The following is a 21740-nucleotide window of genomic DNA, read 5'->3' on the forward strand; positions in this document are numbered from 1 at the left end:
AAAATAGATTTATTGAGACTTTCGCCTCTGGCTTCGATGGAGTGTATATCACATTAACCCTCACTGAGTACAGTTCTATAAGCTGAAGAAAATCCCTTCAGACACACACACACACAATAACAAACAGCAAGAAAAACAGTGACAAACAGCAGATGAAAGGCATCAAAACAACTAGTACTTGAGGGGCCAAGATCCCATAGCGAAGCAAAACCCATTGAGTGGGAAGCCCTATATTTGCTGCTTTTTTTTTTTTCCCTTTAGGGAATTTTCCAGTTCCAAGTGAGATGCTGACAGGCTGAACCGGAAGCTGCAGCCTGGGACTTGCAGCAATCTGATGAGGCTGGGAAGCCAAAAAATAGGGTTCAAATCTACCAAGGCAACCAGGACTCGAGGGGCAAGATTCCAAGGAAAAAGGGGACCATGAAGGCTTTGCCCCTTCTGAAGCTGCCTGTGCGTGGGCTGAAAGGCTAAGTAAGAGACTAAGCAGAAAGCAGCTGCTCAGGGGTAAAAAAGCTAAGCAGAGAATTCAGTAGTCTCCTAGAGCTGGGGAGTGAAACATGGAGCCCAGAGACTGCCAGGGAGAGGGAGTTCCGACGACACAGTAGGCTTTCAGTTGAGTTACCTGGGTCCCGTGAACAAACTTTTAGTTTGCCCCAAGAGAGGGGGCAAACCATAAACAGATTAACCATCACAAAGCCAGAAACCCAGTTTCTACTGGACCAAGGTGATCTGCCCATATTCCATTTGCCTTCCAAAAGAAAATTAAATCCACTCTGGAGGAAGAAATTTGAACTTATTATTATCAGGGGTTGCACCCTGACTCTCAGCTATGGGAATCTACCTGTGGAAGCTTTTGTTCGGCCTACACAATGTTTGCTTTTTTCATTTGAATGCTTTTAGGAGGAGTCTATATTCCCCAGTTTTTCTACAGTCCCCACCAATCCCTATAGTCTCACAATAAACCTATTTCACTCACTTAAGCTACTTGCTTGAACCTGAAGGCATCTGCTACACATTTAAAAGCAGATGAGTGACTCCAACAGATCTATGTCGTAAACCAAGCCCTGTGATGGGAGACACAGGGGAGCTACAGCGTGTGCGTGAAGGGAACACCTAAGAGTGGCTGAGATCATTTATGGGAGAACCAGTGGCTTAAGAGAGGATTTAAAGACAAAGCTTACAAATCTCTTCTCTTTGGCTTCTCACTTGTCTTTATACAGCTCCAGAGACAAATGTTTCTTTTTGTCGATTTATTCATTTATAATACTTTGCATTTGTAAAACATTACACAGTTTACAAATCATATTTTTATACATGTCTTTTCACATGATACTTAGGACAAAACTTAGGGCAAGAATCAGCACCTCCATCTGGAAAGTAGATAACTAACGAGCAGAGCAGTCAGTCGCTCGGTGGAACAGATGTTGCACGACACTTAATTGCACGCTCATTCTACTGCCCCTGGCAGCTGGACATTAAAGACTTACCATAAAATATGCCCATAAAAGTATTTACAAAAAATGTGTTCTCCCAACCCCAGTATTTGAGTAATACAAGAGATAAGAATAAAATTTTAGACCTTGGAAAAAATTGTAAATTAACACTAAGGCAAAGAATCTGAATGACCTGGTGAAAACTGGCCCCGAATGTTACCTGTTTGCTTTGTTTTCCCCAAACTGTTTCAACAAGAGGAGGTATGCCTGCTGTTTACTCTAATCCTTGTGGGCTTGCTATTTCAACAATCAGAGTGTGTGAGATCTTTGCACAAGTAAAGTAAAGGCCTGCAAAGCCCAGGAAGGCATGCTACATAGTTAAAATGCAGAAAATATGCTTATAGACGGCACAGAAAACAAATCTGCCATGGATAAACCACGGGGTAAGAAACTAAGACACGATTAGGGCAGAAGAAATGCAGGCACCTGTTTTGCAAGGATGGAGCCAGGTATCAAAAGATAGTCTATTCAAGCCCTCCATTATTAAAACCGTATTTGTGGAAGATACTCACTGGTAGACTAGACCTTGACACTTTTGTTTAGAGAACGCAATAGAAACAAAAGTAAAACTCCCGCAGTGTGTCTGAAGAGCCCTGCCTAGACAACCAACAGGCTAATGAGGAGATAATGTTAGATGCTGTCATTCATCGTCAAATGGAGTATGGTATTTGTTGCATGAAAACACTGAGATACTTCACTAGTCCAGATGCTTCTGAATATTGGTCAGAATGGCAGGACCTAATCAAGACAATTTAAACACACCTCCTTGTCTTAGCTTCTGTATATTTATTTGTAAAGGTATAGAAATGTTCTGGGATCTTTTGAAGAGTACATGAGGCATTCATTAGTCTCTGAATCTTATTCTACAAAACAAGTGTAGTGATTTTTTTTTTTTTTCACTGAACTTGACATGGCTCTGGGACAAATCAATGATGGAGTCCCAAACTCCCCTGGCTTCTGCGTGCTTATTCCAGGGTTTTCTGGGAAGATGGCTTTTTCACTCTTCATGAATAGTTCATGTGCTAGTCTCCAATGGAAACTATGTGACATTTCTTATTACTCCTGGCTGTTGAAAAGCAATAGCAAAGGGAGTGTCTTGAAACAATTAGTCCTCTGTAACTGATTATTTAACAATGTGTATTTCCCAAGAGCTATTTATCCTCAAAAGGAAGCAGCCAAGACTAAATATGTACTGTCTCTAAGCAGACACCTGCACCGAACCCCTCTGCATGCTAAATGGGAATTCACACAGAAGAAAATTAAAGGAGCGTTATTAATTTTCTTCTCTATTCCATTTGCAATGAACTCTGTACCTTTTCGTGAGCAAAGAAACCTGTTTCATTTCTTATGATACCTCAAGGACTATTTTCATTTGGGAAAAATCTCTTCACAAAAGATGGTTTTAGTTTTAAAGCTGAAATTCAACATATAACAACAAGAGATACATTGTTGGAAAGCAGGGGAGGGAGAGAGAGGGACGGGAGGAGGGAGAGATTTTAACCAGCTGATCTGAAATTTGAATACAAGCTATATATTTTTAGCTACAAATTCCACGTTGTCACTCCCTTCTCTGAAATAGGGAAAGATTCGAAAACTGCCAGTGAACATCTCGAGACCAGATGCTTGTGTAAACGAACGTGTAGATGTCAGTTACTGAGAGACGGTCAAACAGGACTCTGAAGAATGTGGCCTCATAACTCATTTACTGAGAAGTGTCATATCCCAACGCTATGTGAAGTTCTGCTCCCTTGCCAGCTTATGCATTCCAAAAAGAATACATTTCAGCTTTTGGAAAGGTTCTTCTATGTATACGAATCTTCTCCAAAAACTTATTTTCTAGATCTCCAAAAAACTCATGCCTGCTACTGCTGGCCACCCTCATTATCTTACATGGGATTCCCTGCACGTAAGAAGATTGGCAGTCAGTGAAATTTTGACATAGTCAATGTGAAAGAGCCCTAAAAGAAAACCTGAAATAAATGCTGTATGCGAATCTGTATCTGACTGGTTCAGGTTAAAAATAGAAAAATATTTTAGAACATAATTAAGCTAGGAGTGACACGCAAAATGTTTAACGAGCGTGGCATAAGCACGGACCAGGCAGAATGGCTGCAGACTAGCACTGGAGTACGGTCCTGCAGGCGCCTTGTCTGGCCAAGCACTAGCCTTTTAGCTGCTGGAGATCTGGGGATGCTTCCAGCCTAAATGGCTAGAAACCTGGGACACATGGAAGGGGTTTAGATAGTAATTATTTCAATATTTTAACAACTGATAGGGTTCTACCAGTACCACCAGCTGAGGTATCAGGCTTGGTGATTACTTCCATTAATTATTCCATTCCTTAACCCAAATTTGGATACACCTTGAACTAAACAGTTTAAGAAAGTTATGATCATGAGTATTAGCCTAAGTCAACTTAGAAATGACAAATCATTTGTTAAAAAATAGAGGTTACTGGATTCGTGGATCAGGGAACTAAGAAAAATATTAAACTTAGTTCCTTATGAATTTCTTGTGGACTATATAGAGACATTTGGTTATATGCTGGATCCCAAGGATATTTATAATAAACTGATGTCACAGTGATGAAGTTTCCTAGTGGTTTGACAATAACTGTCCCTGGTCTTGCCCAAACTTCTATCAATGAACAAGAAAATTTGGAAAATATGCATAGTGGATATCTGTTATTTTGGTCTTCCTAGCACTGGTCTTACTAATCTTCTATTAGTAAGAGAAGATTTCGTCTGGTGGGAATTCCATTTCATGTGGTTTTTGTGAGATCAACCCAACTCTTTCCACCACTGGAGTCTGCTCATGACCCAGGCCTGGACAGAGTACCCGTCATCATGTGATTAGTTTCTGGATGGTCTGTGATCTGAGGTGAGGGTAATTTAAGTCCTCCTCAGGATTTTCCTATTGAGGAATAAGCTTTTTCCCTGTTGGGGCTATAAAGATGGTAGGAGGTGAGTCTTGCACTGGTGGTGGCCACCATGCTTAGTGTACTCAGAAAACCCACTCGGCAAAAAGATAGAGCCTTGAAGCCTTGGGGATTTAAGATTGCCAACCAAGTACATATGAAACTATGTTTCTCTTTTTTGAAGTTTCAGGGTCTCTCTTCTGACATGAAATAAAGCTCAATGAAAATCAAGATTTGTTCACCTCACATCAAGTGCATCATAGGGAACTGGCAAACAGGTATCAGGAACGTGCTGACATGTTAGCGAGCAGCTCCTTGAATTACAAAAAAAATTCCCAGGAAATAAACTTAAAGGCCATTTTCCCCCTTCATTTTCTATGTTCTACTCACTCTTGATACTCGACAGTTTAATCTTTTAAAAATAAAGAAGATGTAAATAATATGGATAGACCAATGAGAATCTGAATAAAAGTTCAGTTCTTGGGAAAAAATGTCTTTACTTTGAACATAAAAAATGTTCAAAGAAGATTATTAAGCAATAAAAGTAATAGTAGACACATTTAAAATGATTTCTTAAATCTTACTTTTACATTTGTATCCATCATGCTTGATAACTAATTCATATACATTTTCTTAAATGCTCAAATGTATGAGAAATTTGGTAGCTCAACCTTGAATCTTCAGAAAGTGATCAGGAAATTCCTGATAATATTCAGGTGATCAACATTTCCTTTTTTAAATGGTTTAAATAATAAATATAAAAAAATCAGACTATTATAGAAACACACCTTTCATCCATCAATCTCAGAGCAGCTATGACATAATAAGAATCTGGAGAAAAAGTGATGCAGTAATCTCCTCTGAGCAAAGTACAGTAGCCAAGCCTAAGATACATAATATACTTTTGTGGCCAGAGGTGTTGACAAAAACAAGTAAAAGAATACAAAGGCCAGTGAAGAAAATAACTATTAAGTCTTCATGGAACATACTTGGAAGATCTTTACCCATATTCCATGGAAATGCCAAAACTGCAGACATGAGGCAGCTTATAAATTAAACGAACCCCAATAAATCCTAGTGAAATCATATTTTCCAAGTGTTTCTTAATAGGTATTCCTTTTAGGACTGATTCACTGAGGACTGGTACCAGGAATGTGTCAGGGTGCCAGATACCAGGCAACAGTGATACAAACAGTCATTGCTTCAATAGTGTCACATAGACGGAATTAAGCTCATTAAAGAATTTGAAATATTTTAGTTTTTACTTATTCTTAGCTTGTATTAAGTTCTCAAATAAAGAGACCATAACAATTTCTTTTATATCCTCCCATGAAATATAGTTTAGTGCTCAAAAGTCCTCTTTTATTAACAAACCTCCAGAAGAGCTCAATAAACTTCTTCCTGTGTAGGTGCTTTGACAGGTGACACTGCCCAACATGTTAATCTTAAGGTTTAAATTTATTTAATTACTGCTGACTGGCTCAATTACAGATTTCAGATGTCTAACCTCAATGGAATACCACAGATTTCTCTCTAGCCGTCATTTCTTGACCATCTTCCAACTCACCATACTTTAAGATATTTACTTTCGGCTGAGAAACTGCTCCATACCTTTTACTATTTTAACCTCAAGCTTTCAACCCATCCCTCTCAACACATGTCCTTGCTTCCTGACTTTCAGAGAAAAGAGAGGGCATTAGAGGCAAATTCCATACATTCAGCTCCAGAATAGTTTTTCATGTCCACCCATCCTTCCTTCTTTCCCTCCCCTCAGAGAAAGAAACGTCTCTACTCCTCCCTGAGATGAGCCTTCTGTCTCTTCTGTTCTTCCTGCCCTGTCCATGGTCTTGCGATGGCAATGAGCCTTTCCTCCAGTTGTCAATTTCTCCTTCTTTATTGATTCTTTTCAGAAGTAAAGGAAAGGAAACCAGAAAATCTCCTTTGAACCAACCAACCTTACTTCCTAATCTATTACTTTCTTTCTCTTTGCATTTCCATTAAATGTCTTGAATATTAAAAATAACCATTCTTCATGTGTGAAGTACCGCATAATTGCCTTACATTTGTTATTCCACTTAATTAAATCACACCATAATCCTAAATAGTATTTATTCCCACTTCACAAATGAAGAAAGGAGAATTGAGTAAGTATGCCTGACCCAGCTAAAGCCAACCAGATAGTAGGCTGGTGGAGTTGGGAGCATTCTCTACTATACCAGTGGTTCTCAGACTGTGGTCCCTAGATCACGTCCCCTGGGAACTTGTTAGAAATACAAATCCTCAGATCTCACCTAGATCTGCTGGATCAGAAACTCTGAGTATGGGGCCTAGCAATCTGTATTTTCACAAGCCCGTCACGTGATTCTGGTGCACACTACAGTTGGAGAACCACTGCACGAGACTGCATTGCTCCTCAGTTCTCATCCTATTGAACTTCTCTGCTAGACTTGACAGTCTTAGTTGCTGTTTTCTTTTGAAGCTTTCTTTTCTACCAGCAACTCCAAACTGCCCTATCCTGGTTATCTTTCATTAACAATCTCTTTTACTAGCCCTCTCTCTATACCTAGTTACTAAAACATTGGTAGCTTTACCAACATCTCCCAAATCTCTTCAACTCACCAACTTCACTGCATATTCCCGAGATCCCTGTTCTTGATGTGATCTCCCTGTTGACTAAAGGAGTCAGTGCCCAATCATTCACCCAAGCCAAGCTTTTCTCAGTGACATTGCTCTCTCACACTCTACAGTCCTACATTTAATTGGCTAACCAAATTTAATTAATATTTATCTCTACAACAATTCTCAAACCTGTCATCGACTCTCTCTTTCCAGCCAGAACATTATAGGCTGGAATATGACAATAGCCTACCTGCCTGGAGCTGCTCTTCTTTTCAATACCCCCCTAAATATTTCCAGTTATCCTTCTAAAAAGTAGGTATGAACATGTCATTCCTATTCAAAATTTAAAAACTTTAAAAACCAACAAAATTTAAAAAACAAATCAGAACAAAACAAACAAAAAACCCACCTTTGATGGCTTCCCATTGCTTAAAGGCTGAAGTTTCACAACCCATCTGGGGCAGGGTGACCTGGCATTGAAGTCAACCCACCCTTCTGTCTCCTCTCCCACCACTATGTTTCTAACCACAAAACCTTTCTTCCTCTCCCCCAACCCTCTGTTTAAAATTTCCTTTCAGCAGCCCAAGCTAACAATGTTTTTCTCTGCCTGAAATACCTATCTCTAACTACACACCCATCACTTTCTTAATAAACACTAAAGGTGTCACAAACTTAGAGGCAGGTAAAATGAATGAATGAAGCCTATCAGGTGTAATGAGGTCACATGCCCCATGGAAAGGGGGCAGCATCCACTCACGACTTGGAAATTGCTGCCATGCGAGTACTGCCATTGAAGAAAAGTCAGAAATTCAGGTTTATATGTGAAATTTCTCAACTTTAAAAGTTTGCAGCAAATATTTACAAATCTAAAACACTGTCTGTGTACCTTGTGTATCCACCAAATAAAACATATCGATAGGCTGTCAGTGTGGACCTTGGTGTTAGTTCCACTAGGGTCTAGGGATTCAAAGGTGACCAAGACAAGGCCCTTGATCTGAGTGGCTCACTTTCGGGGCTCAGCTCAAATGCTAGCTTGGGCAGGAAGAAACAGGCCCTTCACTCAGCTCTCATAACATCTTGTTTACATGGCACCTTCCATAGTCTACTCATATAACTAATCGTTTACTTCCTTGAATCTACAGGAGCAGGGCTGTCATCTCCATGCTGGTACTGGCAGCACTAGCATGCTGTGCTAGTAGGAAGTGCTCACTTATAACCACATCTTTAAAGAGATGTCTATATATCAACTCGTATCAACTGGATTCCAAGCTTTTAAGTTACTTCGTATTTTTCCCTTCCTAAACTGATACTATGCTTTGATTAGGCATCCTGCTGTAGGATATGATCTCACCAAAGAATGTGTCTCCTAAAAAGCAAACCTAAATAGGCTTTGAGTCACATTTCAGTTGTATGCTATAATCCTAATATGTTTTTCTACTCACGTTCCTTGCAAGATGGTGGTCAAAATAAGGACTGTTTAGAGAGTGCTGGTAAATTCAAGAAATTATTTCAGTTTAGGACAGAACTTTTCACTTTGGAAAATAAGGAAAATGAGTTCATTTGTTCCATTTGCTAATTTCAGGGTGCAACCTTTTTTCCAGTTAACAAAAGCACTAAAAAAGTCAGCTTTAATTTTTGCTACAGTTATATAATTTTTAGTTATGCTATCCAAGCACGCTCACAAAACTAATTTAAGCCGGACTTTGCCAGACTTAGAGGATGTCAATAATTTTTGAGTGAACCAAACACTCTCATTTCACTAAGCACCAGACTTAAGAGGGGTCTGGCTTGAACATTGCTCTCTATTTTACTCCTCAGTTGGTCTAATTTCTAGCCACAGCCACAGTCCAAATATGTGTATAGGTCCTCCATGGCTGCCATCTGCAAAGTTTATAAACATCAATCCTGCTGAAAAATAAATCTTTTTGTACTTACTTACAGGTTGTCAAAATGAAGAAGGGTAAATATTTATGTCTTGCCTATCTGTATAATTGGCAAGTTAGAAGCCAAGCCACATTTCAGGTGTTAAAGATTTAGCCCCTATCATTTTATTCTACAAGCCTGTGTGATGTTACTGTGTGCACGGTTCACTGATGTGTGGACACCTGATTCCTTTACACTGAAACTCCATGCCATGTGTTCATTAGGATACATGTGTGCCATCAGTAACAAAAACCATGAGGCTTACCTGCAGACTGTTGAAAATGACAAAGAGGACCAACATCCAGAAATGTCTGTAAGCCATGTGCAGGCCTCCCCAAAGCCATGTCATGGAAATTAGGGCAAAGAGATATAAAACCAGAGGAATTTCTAGAAATCACAAAAAAGAAAAAAAAAAAAAAGAAGAATTTTTGAGCTTCAGAATACTGCATAGTCACATCTATACACAAAATTATTTTTGGCTCCTTTCTTGTGATACTCTCCATGCCTAAGTACCCATTTTGAAAGAACAACCTTGGAAATCCCATTCTTATGCCAGGGAAGAGAAGGCACATTGCTGAGTCCACATTCTTTCTGTTTGGCTGGGAGGCAGGGGGATGGGAAGGATGAGAACTGTTCCTCTCCTACACTCCCACCTGCTGGACCATTCAGGAAGTGCCATGAACAACTGTGGACATACAATCACATTTCCATCCCAGGGGAGACTGAGTGTGTAAATCTCCTTAAAAGAGCGCTCCACCAGAAAATGGTAGGCAGTGGTGTGCTCCTGAAATTAGTGTAGTCCAACACAACATTTTAAAACAGAAATGATATGAAAACCTGTTTGTATGTGATGAAAAAATATGTACTCATCTCTTTTTCTGACTGAGAAGACACCAAACTTTCAGCTAAGGTTGAGAGCAGGGATGAAATGACCGATTCACAGCTGTCGACACTAAGCTTATTCCACCCATCATTTTCTTGTGCAATTTGCTTCAATAGTTTTCGAAGAGATTTCTTCAGGATCAAGGAACTTCATTACCCTTCCCACTTGTCTTTGACATTTTGGTATCAGAATAAAAATCTTTAAGAGGAGATTTTAATATTTATATGACAAACTCTATAAAATCTGCAAAGTACATCAGATCTTAGCAGCTGCAAATAAACACATTTCCAAGCTGTTGAAAGACACCAGGGTGGACCACACCACTGATAACTCTCATGACAGACCTCAAAGTCCATATACACCCACCATCAAGTAATGCCTAAAATCCAAATACACTGTGGAAATTTGAACAATTAAATACAACCTTGGCAATTTTTAAACTTTATTTTATTTTGAAATAATCTCAAACTTACGGAAGAATTGCAAGTACAGTATGACAAGCCAAGTTTTTTCTCCTGAACCATTTGAAAGGTGCCAACCTGAGCTCCCATCACCCTCTGAATACATTCATGTGTATCTTCTACAAAGACATTCCCCTACATAAATACTATGGAACCATCAAATCAGGAAACTAACACTGATATGTTACTACCATCCTGAGATCCCATTCAAGATTTGTCAATGACTCCAATAATTTCCTGTGTAGTACAAGGATCCAGCTGACAAGTTTCTGTAGTCTCTTTCAATCTCAAACTGTTCTTCTGTGTTTCCTTGGCTTTCATCACTCTGACTTTCTGGATTACTAGCCAGTTTTTCTTGCAGAGTGCCCTTAAATTTGAGTTTGTCTGATGTCTCATGATTCAGATTATAAGCTCTGGCAGAAAGCACAGAAGTGAGGCTGGGTTCTTTTCATAGCATTCCATTGGATAGCAGAAGAATTCAATTTGTCCCATTACTCAGGATGCTCATTTGGGTCACTTGATTAAGGTAGTGGCTGCACAGATTTTCCACTGTAAAGTTAGTCTGTTTCCCTTTGTAATTAATAGGTATCTGTGTGGCATTACTTTGAAACTAGGTAAATATCTTTTCCCTTCTCAAATGTTTGATTTATTTATTTATTTTTATAATATGGACTCATAGTTTCTCAATTTATTCAATGGGTTATTACCCAATACTGTCATTTATTTTGATGCTCAAACTGTCCTAAGTTTGATTAGAAGGAGCCCCTTCAAGATAGTTTCTTTGCCTTTTGTTATGTCTTCATCATTCTGTGAGCACTTCCTTGCTCTTTGGCCCAACAAGATGTTTCAAGCTCATCCTGTATTCTCCCTGTCCCAGTTCTGGTTTCTTTTAGGGGAGAATGGCATTAGAAATCAAGATCTGGGGCTAGGTATGCTCTCTGCTATTAGGGTGTTGCTGCTCCTAAGCTCTCTCAGTAAACAGAGCTGGAGAGTATATATAGGTATGTATATGCATACACACACACAAACACACATTTACAACTTTATTTCTATATCTATCTCTACACAATGAAAATCATTAGTTCACACCAATATTTCCACTTTCAATCCAACATGACAGGGTTAATTCCAATTTTCTACATGTCCATTTTTGTAACTCCCTTCTCTGTTGTTAAGAAATCCGTTTCTCATTATTCTTAACATATTTACCTATTTGATCAACTGCCCTATTTGATTGTAACCAATCTCCCATTGCTGTTGTTCCTTCCCTTGCAGAGATGGCCTCCCAAACTCACTCAGGTTCTGACACCTCATGCTAGGCTGCACCCCACCCCTCACATGGATGTCTCCTCACAATGACTGGGTTTCAACCCTTCATGCTTGAACAGCTTCCTGTGGCTGCGCACCTTGCTCTACACCAACTAATGGCTTTTCGATGGAATTGTTTGGGAAGGGAAGGGAAAGGAAAAAACAAAAAGAGAAAGGAAAGAAATGGAGGGGAGTGAGGAAGAGGAAGAGGGAACCTGAGCAATTTTTTATTTTTGAGAAGACAAAAGTCTTTAGAAGGAGACCATGCTGATGTCTGGTCAGATACACCCTTCATCGGCAAGCATATGTCTAAATTATTATTTATAACTACACAGAGAAAATAAGAATAATACAAGACAGTCTATCCAGATGAATAATTCCTTTGTTATTAATGCCTTGCTGCAGCACAGGAGAGGAGCTATTAAGATTTATTTAATTTTTCTAAAATTTCATTTTTGTTTAACGAAATCATACAATTTGATAAAGGGCCAGAAGGCTCATTTTTACTTCTGACAGGATACCCTAATATTTGGGGAACTGCCTAAGCTGTGCTCATGAAATTTTTCAAACATTAGGTCTCAAGCCTGGCAATTACATTTTTTGCTCCCACTGTGTAAGTACAAAAGTCTATTTATGGCTCTGTGCAGAGTACAAAAGGACATGCATATTTTGCATGAGCAACCAGGAACTAAATCTTCAAAATTTGGCCTGCATGTTCCTTCTGAGTGCCTCAAGCCAAACAAGTGCTGTGTGCTGACACAGCTCAGCGGGGAAGCCAAGAGAGCATGCCGAGCCGACGAGAAACACCCATGGCCCGGGTTCTTCTGGAACTCTGCAGCAAAGTGTGGCAGCTTGGCACTCCAGATCAGAAACTCGGCAAGGAAGAAAGCCAGTTAGAAATAACTCAGTGTACTGAACAATAGACCCGAAGCTGGTTTTCCAGCAGTGCAGCAACGACATGATTTCAGATGGAAGAAACATAACCAGAGGCACATCTGGATTCTGTGGGCCTGAAATTTATAAACCTTGGAGAGGCTTCTTTAAAAAGTAAAAATCGCAAAAGCATAATTACGTATAAGATCTTAGAAGAGGCCTTTGCAAGTGAGAGGCCCTGAAACTTAAGCTGCATGGCTAATCCACTGAACTTAAGGAGGCCCCTCTCACCCTCTCTGGGGCCTTGAGTCACAACGACCAAAGGGAGAGGGTGTTGGGAGTGGGTGATGGTGATGAAAGTGGGGGGAGGGGCATGTTGTTGGTTAACAGTTACTATGAATTCCATTTGGCAAACTGAAAATTAATGCTCCATTTAATGAAAATCATTTTAGTTTCATATTTTGTAAGCTAACATTTCACATTTGGTGAACTATTAATAACTTTTCTGTTGTCTCTATAAGCCAATGCTTACTGAAGCATGCATTTATAATTGGTAACATCAGACATTTTTGTTTAGGGGTGAATTAGTTAAGAGAAAACAGAATCACTTCAATGTTCTCACTGAAAGGAAGCCCTAAAAACATAGTAATGGGCCCAAGGAAGAAGAATATCTATATAAAAGACTGTGCTATCCAGAACATATAGGAACTCCTACACCGCCACAACAAAAAAACAAACAACCCAATTAAAAAATGGACAAAGGACTTGAATAGACATTTCTCCCAAGATGGTATATAAATGGCCAATGAGCACAAGAAAAGATGCTCCCCATCCCTAGTCACTAGGGAAATGCAAATCAAAACTACAATGAGATACCATTTCATACCCACTAGGATAGCTATCATCAAAAAACTAGAAAATTACAAATGTTGGCAAGGATATGGAGAAATTGGAACCTTGTGCATTGCTGGTGGGAATGTAAACTGGTACAGCTGCTATAGAAAACAGTTTGGTGGTATCTCGAAAAGTTAAATATAGAACTACCATATAATCCAGAAATTCCACTTCTAAGTATATACTCAAAATAATTCAAAGCAGAGACTCACAGACTTGTATATCAATGTTCATGGTAGCATCATTCACAGTACCCAAAAGGGGGAAACAACCCAATGTCCCTCAACAGATGAATGGATAAACAAAACATGGTATACACAGGTGATGGAACACTACTCAGCCCCAAAAAGGAATGAAATTCTGACATATGCTACAACATGGATGAACTTTGAAAAGGTATGTTAAGTAAAATAAGCCAGGCACAAAAGGACAACTATTGTATGGTTCCACTTACATGAGGTGCCTAGAAATAGGCATATTTGTAGACAGAGAGTAGAATAAAGGTCAGCAAGGGCAGGAAGGAGGGCGAAGAGGGAGTCAGTATTTAATGGGTACAGAGCTTATGTTTGGGATGATGATGAAAAAGTTCTGGAGATAGATAGTGATGATGGTTGCACAACATTGTGAATGGACTTATTGCCACTGAACTGGACACTTAAAAATGGTTAAAATGGTAAACTTCATGTTATGTATATTTTACTACAATTAAATAAACCATGCTAAAAAAGGCAAGTTTGTGTCTAGATGAACTTCCTCTATAGGGAGAAAAAAGAAATCGAATCCTTAAAGTACTTAATTTAAACATTCAAATTAACAAGGATTCATTAATGTGAAAACAAAGTAGTTTGAAAGGTTTTAGTGAAAGAAATTACTTGTGGAAAGCAAAAAGAAATGTGTCATTTAGTACTACTATCATTAAGAAAGTTGACTTATGGCAGTTCATAGAGTCCATTGAGAATACATAAAATCCCATTATTTTTTGGTAGAAAATATGATTTCAATGAATTGAATTGCCATTTTAAAAAAAAGTATGGTGCTGTATTATCTCTTTTCTTTGTAACTGCAGCCTGGGCTTTATAGCTATGCACCAGTGACAACAATAATGGCTTTGTTATGGAAATCACACTCCATTTACATGAGGCTGAAACTTATTCTGTGTTTACAATCTTCTAAAGTGCTTGTTTTAATTTTACCTCACTGATCTTCTGATTCTAACAATTTGGATGTGCTACCAAAACAAACTCATCAAAGTAAAACAAGGAACACAACTGTGACATAGTGCAGATTTAAGATATTTATGGGTCTATTTCCAACAATAGGCAGGCATTATTCTTAAATTAAAAAAAAAAAGTAATTGAAAAAAGTGTCAAAAGGCCTTATTTCTAAAATATGGGCCTTTCGTCTGAAATTAACAGATACTTGTGATACCAGCTCAACACAAGGTTGACATAAGGGAAGCCATATTGCAGAAAAGAAACCACATCGTAATTTGGAATGACCGCTAACCCTCTAATTTTGAATGAACTAACCCAGCTGGATAGGCACCCTCCAGGAGATCTATCTGCTCTGTAGATTTTATAACTCCTGCTTGTGTATGTACCTCCTAGCTATGCTAAGACAATAACTTTGTTCTTTTGAATTCCTTAGGAATGTGATGACCCCCCCATAGAAAGCCTCTGCTGATGGCCATCATCAATGACAACTGAAAGATCTGAAAGATCTGGTGCGGACGCCAGAGGGACAACATTCCTAATCCCCTCCCCTATTATCCACTGGCCTATATAACTGCTTCAAGATTCTGTGCCCCCACTTAAGATGGTTCTTTAGGACACTAGTCCCCTTATCTTCTGATTTGTTCGCTTATCACTTAATAAATGCCCTTTCTCTGCCACCATCTTGTCTCTTGATGACTGGCTTTTATCTTGCAGTGAGCAGATCGTGCCCTTTGCACAGTAACACTTGGAGGCAAAGAAGTTTCATTGATCTGACCCATTTCTTGGTGAGAAAACAATAATTATGTTCTTGAACTTTCTTAACAAGGGTTAACACTAATCCCACAATGCAGTCACCCATTGACGGTCTCAGCAAATAAACCTAACATCATGGAAGAATACAACAGGGCATACATTTCACAGAACTGCCAAATTAGCATTAGAGTGTTGTGGGTGGAACATATAAAAACTTATGGATTGGATTTGCAAATTGTTCAAAGAAACACTCCATACCTCATGTGGGTAGCTTATATTCCTAACTTTTGATCACTAGTCCTATACTTGGTTCAATTTTAGAATTTCTTTTTTGTTTCACTCCTTCAACACATCCCAAAAGCTCTTAAAAACCCATTTGGATAACAAGGAACCCACTCTTAAGTCCTATGCCTCTGTCTCTAGATACAGTCGCAAATGTTTGTGACAGCGGGCTAGACTTTGTATATCTCCACTCTCCATTATGTGCCAGGTTTTTCACTTTATCTGGCTATCCTCACAAAATTCATAATCTGTAGAGTCACCTTCTTTCAATGAGCACTTTAGGGCGAACAATTTCCAAATACACATCTCCATCTCTCTAGAGTTCCAGAATTCCAGGCCTGGAGATCCCCGAAGCATCTCAAACTCAGCTCATTCAAAGCTGAATTTAGTATCCTTCCTCTCAAACTTTCTCTTCCTTTTGAAGAGGGGAAACCACACACATAAAGCAGTCAGCACAGAGCCCAGCACAAAGAATGTGCTCAATAAGCCTTACCTGCTCATCATCTTCATCCTCATTCTCATCCTCATCCTTATCACCATCATAACGTTAGTTAAGTTAGGGAAATGTGCATGGCTATAGATAGCCCCTGCGTGCCTATTTGAAGTGCCAAAATATCACATAATAAAGAAACATGTTTAACTTTTTTGTACCTGAATTTCCCAAACTTATTTGGCTATAGAACCCTTCTGTTTACCTGACATAGTCTAAAGATCACACTCGGAGGTGGGGTGCTTTCAGTGTGCAGACTATAAGTTCCATCACATCCAACTGTCACTGAAAACGTCCTGACCAACCTATTTAAAAAGGACCTCTCAGTGTCTTCTATTCCCCTCCCTTTGATATTTTCTCTTCTCTTCTCTTCTATTCTTTCTATCCTATCTTATCCTACTCTGTCCCATTCCATAACCCACCCATCCTAATCCCATCCCATCCCATCTCATCCCATCCCGTGCCACATAAAAATGCTGGCAATGAGACTCACCAATGTGTTGTGACCCACAATTTCTAAACCTCTGTTCTAGAAGGTAATTTAAGTAGCTCGGAGGATACCTTTACGGTAGGCACGGTAAACATAACCATAGGAAGGCCTACACCTACCACCTTCTGACACGGGTTTACCCTGACCCTTACTGATAAATGAAGAAGGCAAGCCTAATTTGGAAGGATCTGCACAGGTGAGATATGGGATCTGTAGGAAGAGAAGAGAGTCAGTATTAGCCTAGAGTATATTTTCCAGGGGTAAAGAAGAAGAATGTGAGAAAATTCTCAGAGGAATCTCAAGGTCTGCTGCGTACCTAAATAGCAGTACTTTGTCAGTGGCTGACTTAGGGCTCTCTTGGATGCTAAAGGACAATCTAGTGTCAGGCTTACTTTGAGTGTGATTTATTGAGATTGAAAAAAAAATAGTACAAACCTAGAATTATGGTCTCGCCTTGCAAAAGCTATATATAATTTTCAATTTGCAGGCTATAATTTTGAATCTAAGGAGAATAATCAAGTTAGATGAGACATACCCACATGGACCTTGCACGAACTGTTATTAGAGTAATTCCATTTGAACCAGGTACTTCAAAGTTGCCAGATAATATCCTACTGAGGGGGTGGCAAATAGGTCTATGATTCTTAAGGAAAAGGTTAAAAGATCTGTTTTCTTCTTGTGAGGAACATGTCTTGGAACTATGGAAAGGAGAATTATCATTTGGGTTCACAGCCAACAGTCATTTTTAACACATTTCATAAATGTTTCACAAAAGGATACTATGACAAAAGTTTTTAGAAGATCAGAGTTCTAAAACAAACATGAAGTCAGCCAACTAACAACTGCAGACTGGCTTAACCTAGTTTTCTAACTACATTACTAGTTACTCAGCTGTTAAAGAGTTCAAAACACTCATCTCCAGGAAAGCTCAGGCACCTAACATCAATTTCCAACACACTTAGCTTTTATAACACAATGAAAGTGTACACTGCATCTTTCAACCTGCCTACATCTATATTTTGAATCTTACTAGATGGTCTCATAACTTTTGGAAATTAGGTTACAATGTGTTTGGCCATGAATAGCTTGTTATGTTTTATAGGTAGTTTGATACGACATCACATAGCAGTCGTTAAGATTTAAAAGGCTTAAACTCAACACTGAAGTCTTGAGTCAATTCTGAGACAATGTCTCAGAAAAATTAACACTAAATATAACTCCATGCGTTCAAGAAATTATCTTTACAGTGTGTTAAATGTCAGTTCCCAGAACTGTTTTCTCGTAGATCCTCAATCTGTACACACGTCGGCTGACCTCAACACTTATTTCCTTTCCTTAATTTGGTTCTCTAGCCATCACATTATAAAACTGTAACATAAATTTAAAATTTTGTTTTATTTTTATTTCCCCTGCTACGTCATTATTCTGAAAAGTCTACTTGAGTTAAAAGTCTACTTTGGTTCCTCTCTGTCAATTGCAACTTTTCTCCCAACAGTTATCAGATTTTCAGGGTATTGTTTGGTCTCTAAAATAATGTTATATATCTCTCAAAAGCTTTGGGGATATTAGTTACTCTCTGTTGTTAAATAATCTACCTGTAAACACAGAAAACTAATACCAAACCCACATACAGAGCTGTTTTCAGGAATACACAACAATTACAGACCATAAAGTGGTACGATATCTTGTTATATAAAGGCTTATCATCATTCATTTAAACAATGGCACAGCACCTGAAGCTCTGGCAGGGATTTTTATGCATATGGGAGTGAACTAATGTCTTATTGCTCATTCTTACTAAAACCTTGGGCCAAGCCCTTAGAGAGAAAAGAAAGGGGACCCATTGTGTTAAGAAAGCAAGGCAATCCCCAGATTGAATGCCATGTGTATAACCCAAGGAAAAGGAGGCTGTCCAAAAAAATAATATCTACATTGACAGTATTTGTATACTAGTGATTAAAATAATTTGATCAAAGTGATTTGCACCCAATGATACACCATTAAAATTTTCTTTGTATATTTATTTGTCAGTGTCATGTGTAGACCTTAATATTTGTGAGACTTTAATTCCAGCTTTTTTCTCTTTTTCTCCTGTTTCATTTGGAATTCAAATTGTTAAATGGTTAGACATTCACAGGTGTCTGTTATTGGTAGCAAATGGAAGGTAGATGCTACAGCTTATTTTTGTCCTAGGATCAAAACTACACGTTTCCACTTTTTTTTTTTTTTAACGAGTGAGAGCATTGGACTTTTATTTAACTCTAGGTACTGCAGGTTTGGCATTAGTAGGTAAGGCTAATGAATGTGCAGCCATACAGTTTTTTGGTCACTGTGCTTCCCAAGACCCAAATGGAACTATTTTTACTATTCAAATCCATCTTTAATAGGCTAGACAGATCCTGCTACATCTTTTGTTTACTTCTATTTTTTTTTTAAACCAGGTAGAGTTTATTCTGTTACAGAGTTTGTGAAACACATTTGTAAAAAACTATTTTTTTTTCATGGTGGTAAAGTGGTTTTAATATAACCATAGATTAACTGTTTATTTGAAAATACTCTGGCATTAGGAAAGAAAAATGATGGAGAGAAGGAAACTGTCACACTTCTCTGAAATTATATAATTAAATGAGGGTAAAGATAAAAAATTGTTTATTTCAATTACTTGTTAATTTAAAACCATACTGATTTACAGTGTCTTTATAAAAGTGTACTATAGGGACTTTAAATTGCTCTTCAAAACCTTTAATCTTTCCTACAACCCATTTTCTACTTCTTTCTGGAAGTTGATACAGCCTAATTATAAAGCACATTACTTGCTTTCCTGAAAGTTATTTATACTAAATTTTATAATTTGCTTCTGTCAAATTCAATTAAAAGAAAAAGATCTGTTTTGAACACAGGCCCTAAGCCAATTACATTTTTTTAAAAAGCATGCATTGAGGCTGACTGGGATTTATTTATAAAAAAGGTAGAATAGTAGAGTGGTCGTGAGCATGGACTCTGGAGCCAGATTACTTGAGGGCCATGTACTAGCTGTGTGATCTTGGTAAGTTACTTACCTGCTCGGAGACACAATTTCCTCATCTGTAAAATGAGAATAATATTACCACCTCCCAAATAAGGTTTTGTGGACTCAGTGAGAACGTAATAGTTGAAATGCAGATCACTTGGAACAGTTTTACATAAACTTTGGCTATGGCTTGTTATGCAAGAAATATATTTCCGTAGCAAACCTCAAAACTGTATTAGATAACATGTGATAGATAAAAGGATGAATTACACATGGATCTTCTTTCAAATATTATATATACACACACACACCCTATAATAAAAGGTAGAAGATAAGTATTAGAAGACAGAGACCAAGTTATATAAAAATCCAGGGAAAGCAACAGTTACTTCCTGTCAACGGTGTCAGGGAGGCCTTTGTGAGGAAGAAGGAATTTCAGCTGGACCTTGAAGATGAGCTATATTTAAATATGTAAATATTGAGGTTAAGGTAGTGGGAATGGCATAAAGAGAGGCAAAAAGGCAAGTGCATAATTTAGTGTAAATTATTCCTTTTAATTGGAGTTAAAGGTCCATGAAGGTGAGTGGTGAGAAGAAAGTTTGCAGCACTAGGTCATGAAGGGATTTCGAGGCCAGGTTAAGCAACAGAGAATTATTTTACAGGAAATGGAAAGCCATTTAAAATTTCTGAGAAGAGGTGTGGCCTAATCAAAACAGAGCTTAATCTCATAGGAAAGTAAACAGATTGGTGGAGAGAATGCTGGAGGCTGGGAGCCTAGTTAGGTAACTATTGGAGCGGTCAAAGTGAGAGGAAGTGGAGGCTGGAGGCAAGGGAATGGCAGAGGAGTGGCTGCCGCAGTGGAAAGAAGGGGCTGGACACAAAAATATTATAGAGACAGAATCTACAGTGGTACCCACGAGTCAGAAAACAATGAGAAACTTTAAAATTATCCAGATATGGGAACTTCATCAATGGAGATTCCAATTCAGTAAGTCTGTAGAGGGAGTCATCAAAGCATGATTTTTCAAAGTGTGATTCTGATGATCAGTTTTGACAACTGCTGGCCTGAAAGTCTATGACTATGAAGTAAAAGAAATTACACTGGCTTCAAGGTTAGGAAAAGAAGTGACAAGAGATTTTCACATATTGAGGTATATGGGGTAATTATTCAGGTTCAAAACTGATTCGGTTTGAACTAAAAAGCCTGACTTACGGCCTATCAAACATATATTGTACATCTGCTTAACCACTGAAGGAAAGAACACACTCTCTTAAAACAAGAACGCATACTTCCCCTCCCATGCCCTATTGGCCAGGCCAGATCAGTTCTTTTCCTGACATCAGGGTCCTGTTGACCTGCTAATTTGCAACTAAGTACCTCCTTGAAACTTTGATGAAAATGTACCCTGATGTGTTTAATGTATGTTCTTAGTTCTAAAGATATAAGACTGTACTGAAAAGCATGCTTCTCTGGAACCCTTTGTAAGGCCTTTCTGGGTTCTAATCCTCATTCTGGTTCAAGTAAAACTCACTTTACTTCTCTTGTCTATAGAAGGGTTATTGGTTATTTTGCATTGACATAATAAAAGGATTAAGAAGAAGAAGAGAAGGAAGGGGAGAAAGAATAACACAGAGATCAGAGCAACTGAGGCAGGCAGAGGAGCAAAGTTGATGACAATTGTTATACTTCCTAAGGACAAGATACTATTCTCAGGAAGAGACAGAGAAGAAGTTGGGAAGAAAAGTAGGGCTCAAGTTGATGGATTTGAAAATTACCACTACGATACGAAAAAGGCAAAGGCAATCCCTGACAAACACACATACTCCAGAATTATGAATAACAAGAATGAGGCATGGCCTGGGATTTGGCAGGAAAATAAAAAGAAGAGAGTATCATGAAAACCAAGGGAGACAGACTATTCAAGCAAGTCCTGATTTATCTATCAGTACTGATTTGGGAAGAGTTTAAGGATAAGGAGATGAGAAGAGAGGTCAGCAGATTTGGTGTCCAGGGTTACAGGCGATGAAAGACAGAATAAGCAAGGTACTCTCAAGGCTTGGCAGGGGACAGAAGGTGAGGAGTATAGACAGGTAGCTCCTGGGGACTACTCTTCAAGAAGTCTGTTGGTG

General features: G+C 38.5%; 1 protein-coding gene across 3 annotated transcripts in view; it reads right to left on the bottom strand.

Annotated features, from left to right (window-relative positions):
- Positions 1-21740, bottom strand: part of ADGRV1 (adhesion G protein-coupled receptor V1) — a 511472-nt gene that overhangs the window by 52694 nt on the left and 437038 nt on the right. For all 3 annotated transcript variants that reach the window (XM_044780002.2, XM_070517787.1, XM_070517788.1), the window contains one exon: positions 9218-9339. In XM_044780002.2, the coding sequence (XP_044635937.2) occupies positions 9218-9339 (122 nt within the window). The remainder of the gene's footprint in view (positions 1-9217; positions 9340-21740) is intronic.

The sequence above is a fragment of the Equus asinus genome, chromosome 9 (assembly GCF_041296235.1).
Source record: "Equus asinus isolate D_3611 breed Donkey chromosome 9, EquAss-T2T_v2, whole genome shotgun sequence".
NCBI lineage: Eukaryota > Metazoa > Chordata > Mammalia > Perissodactyla > Equidae > Equus > Equus asinus.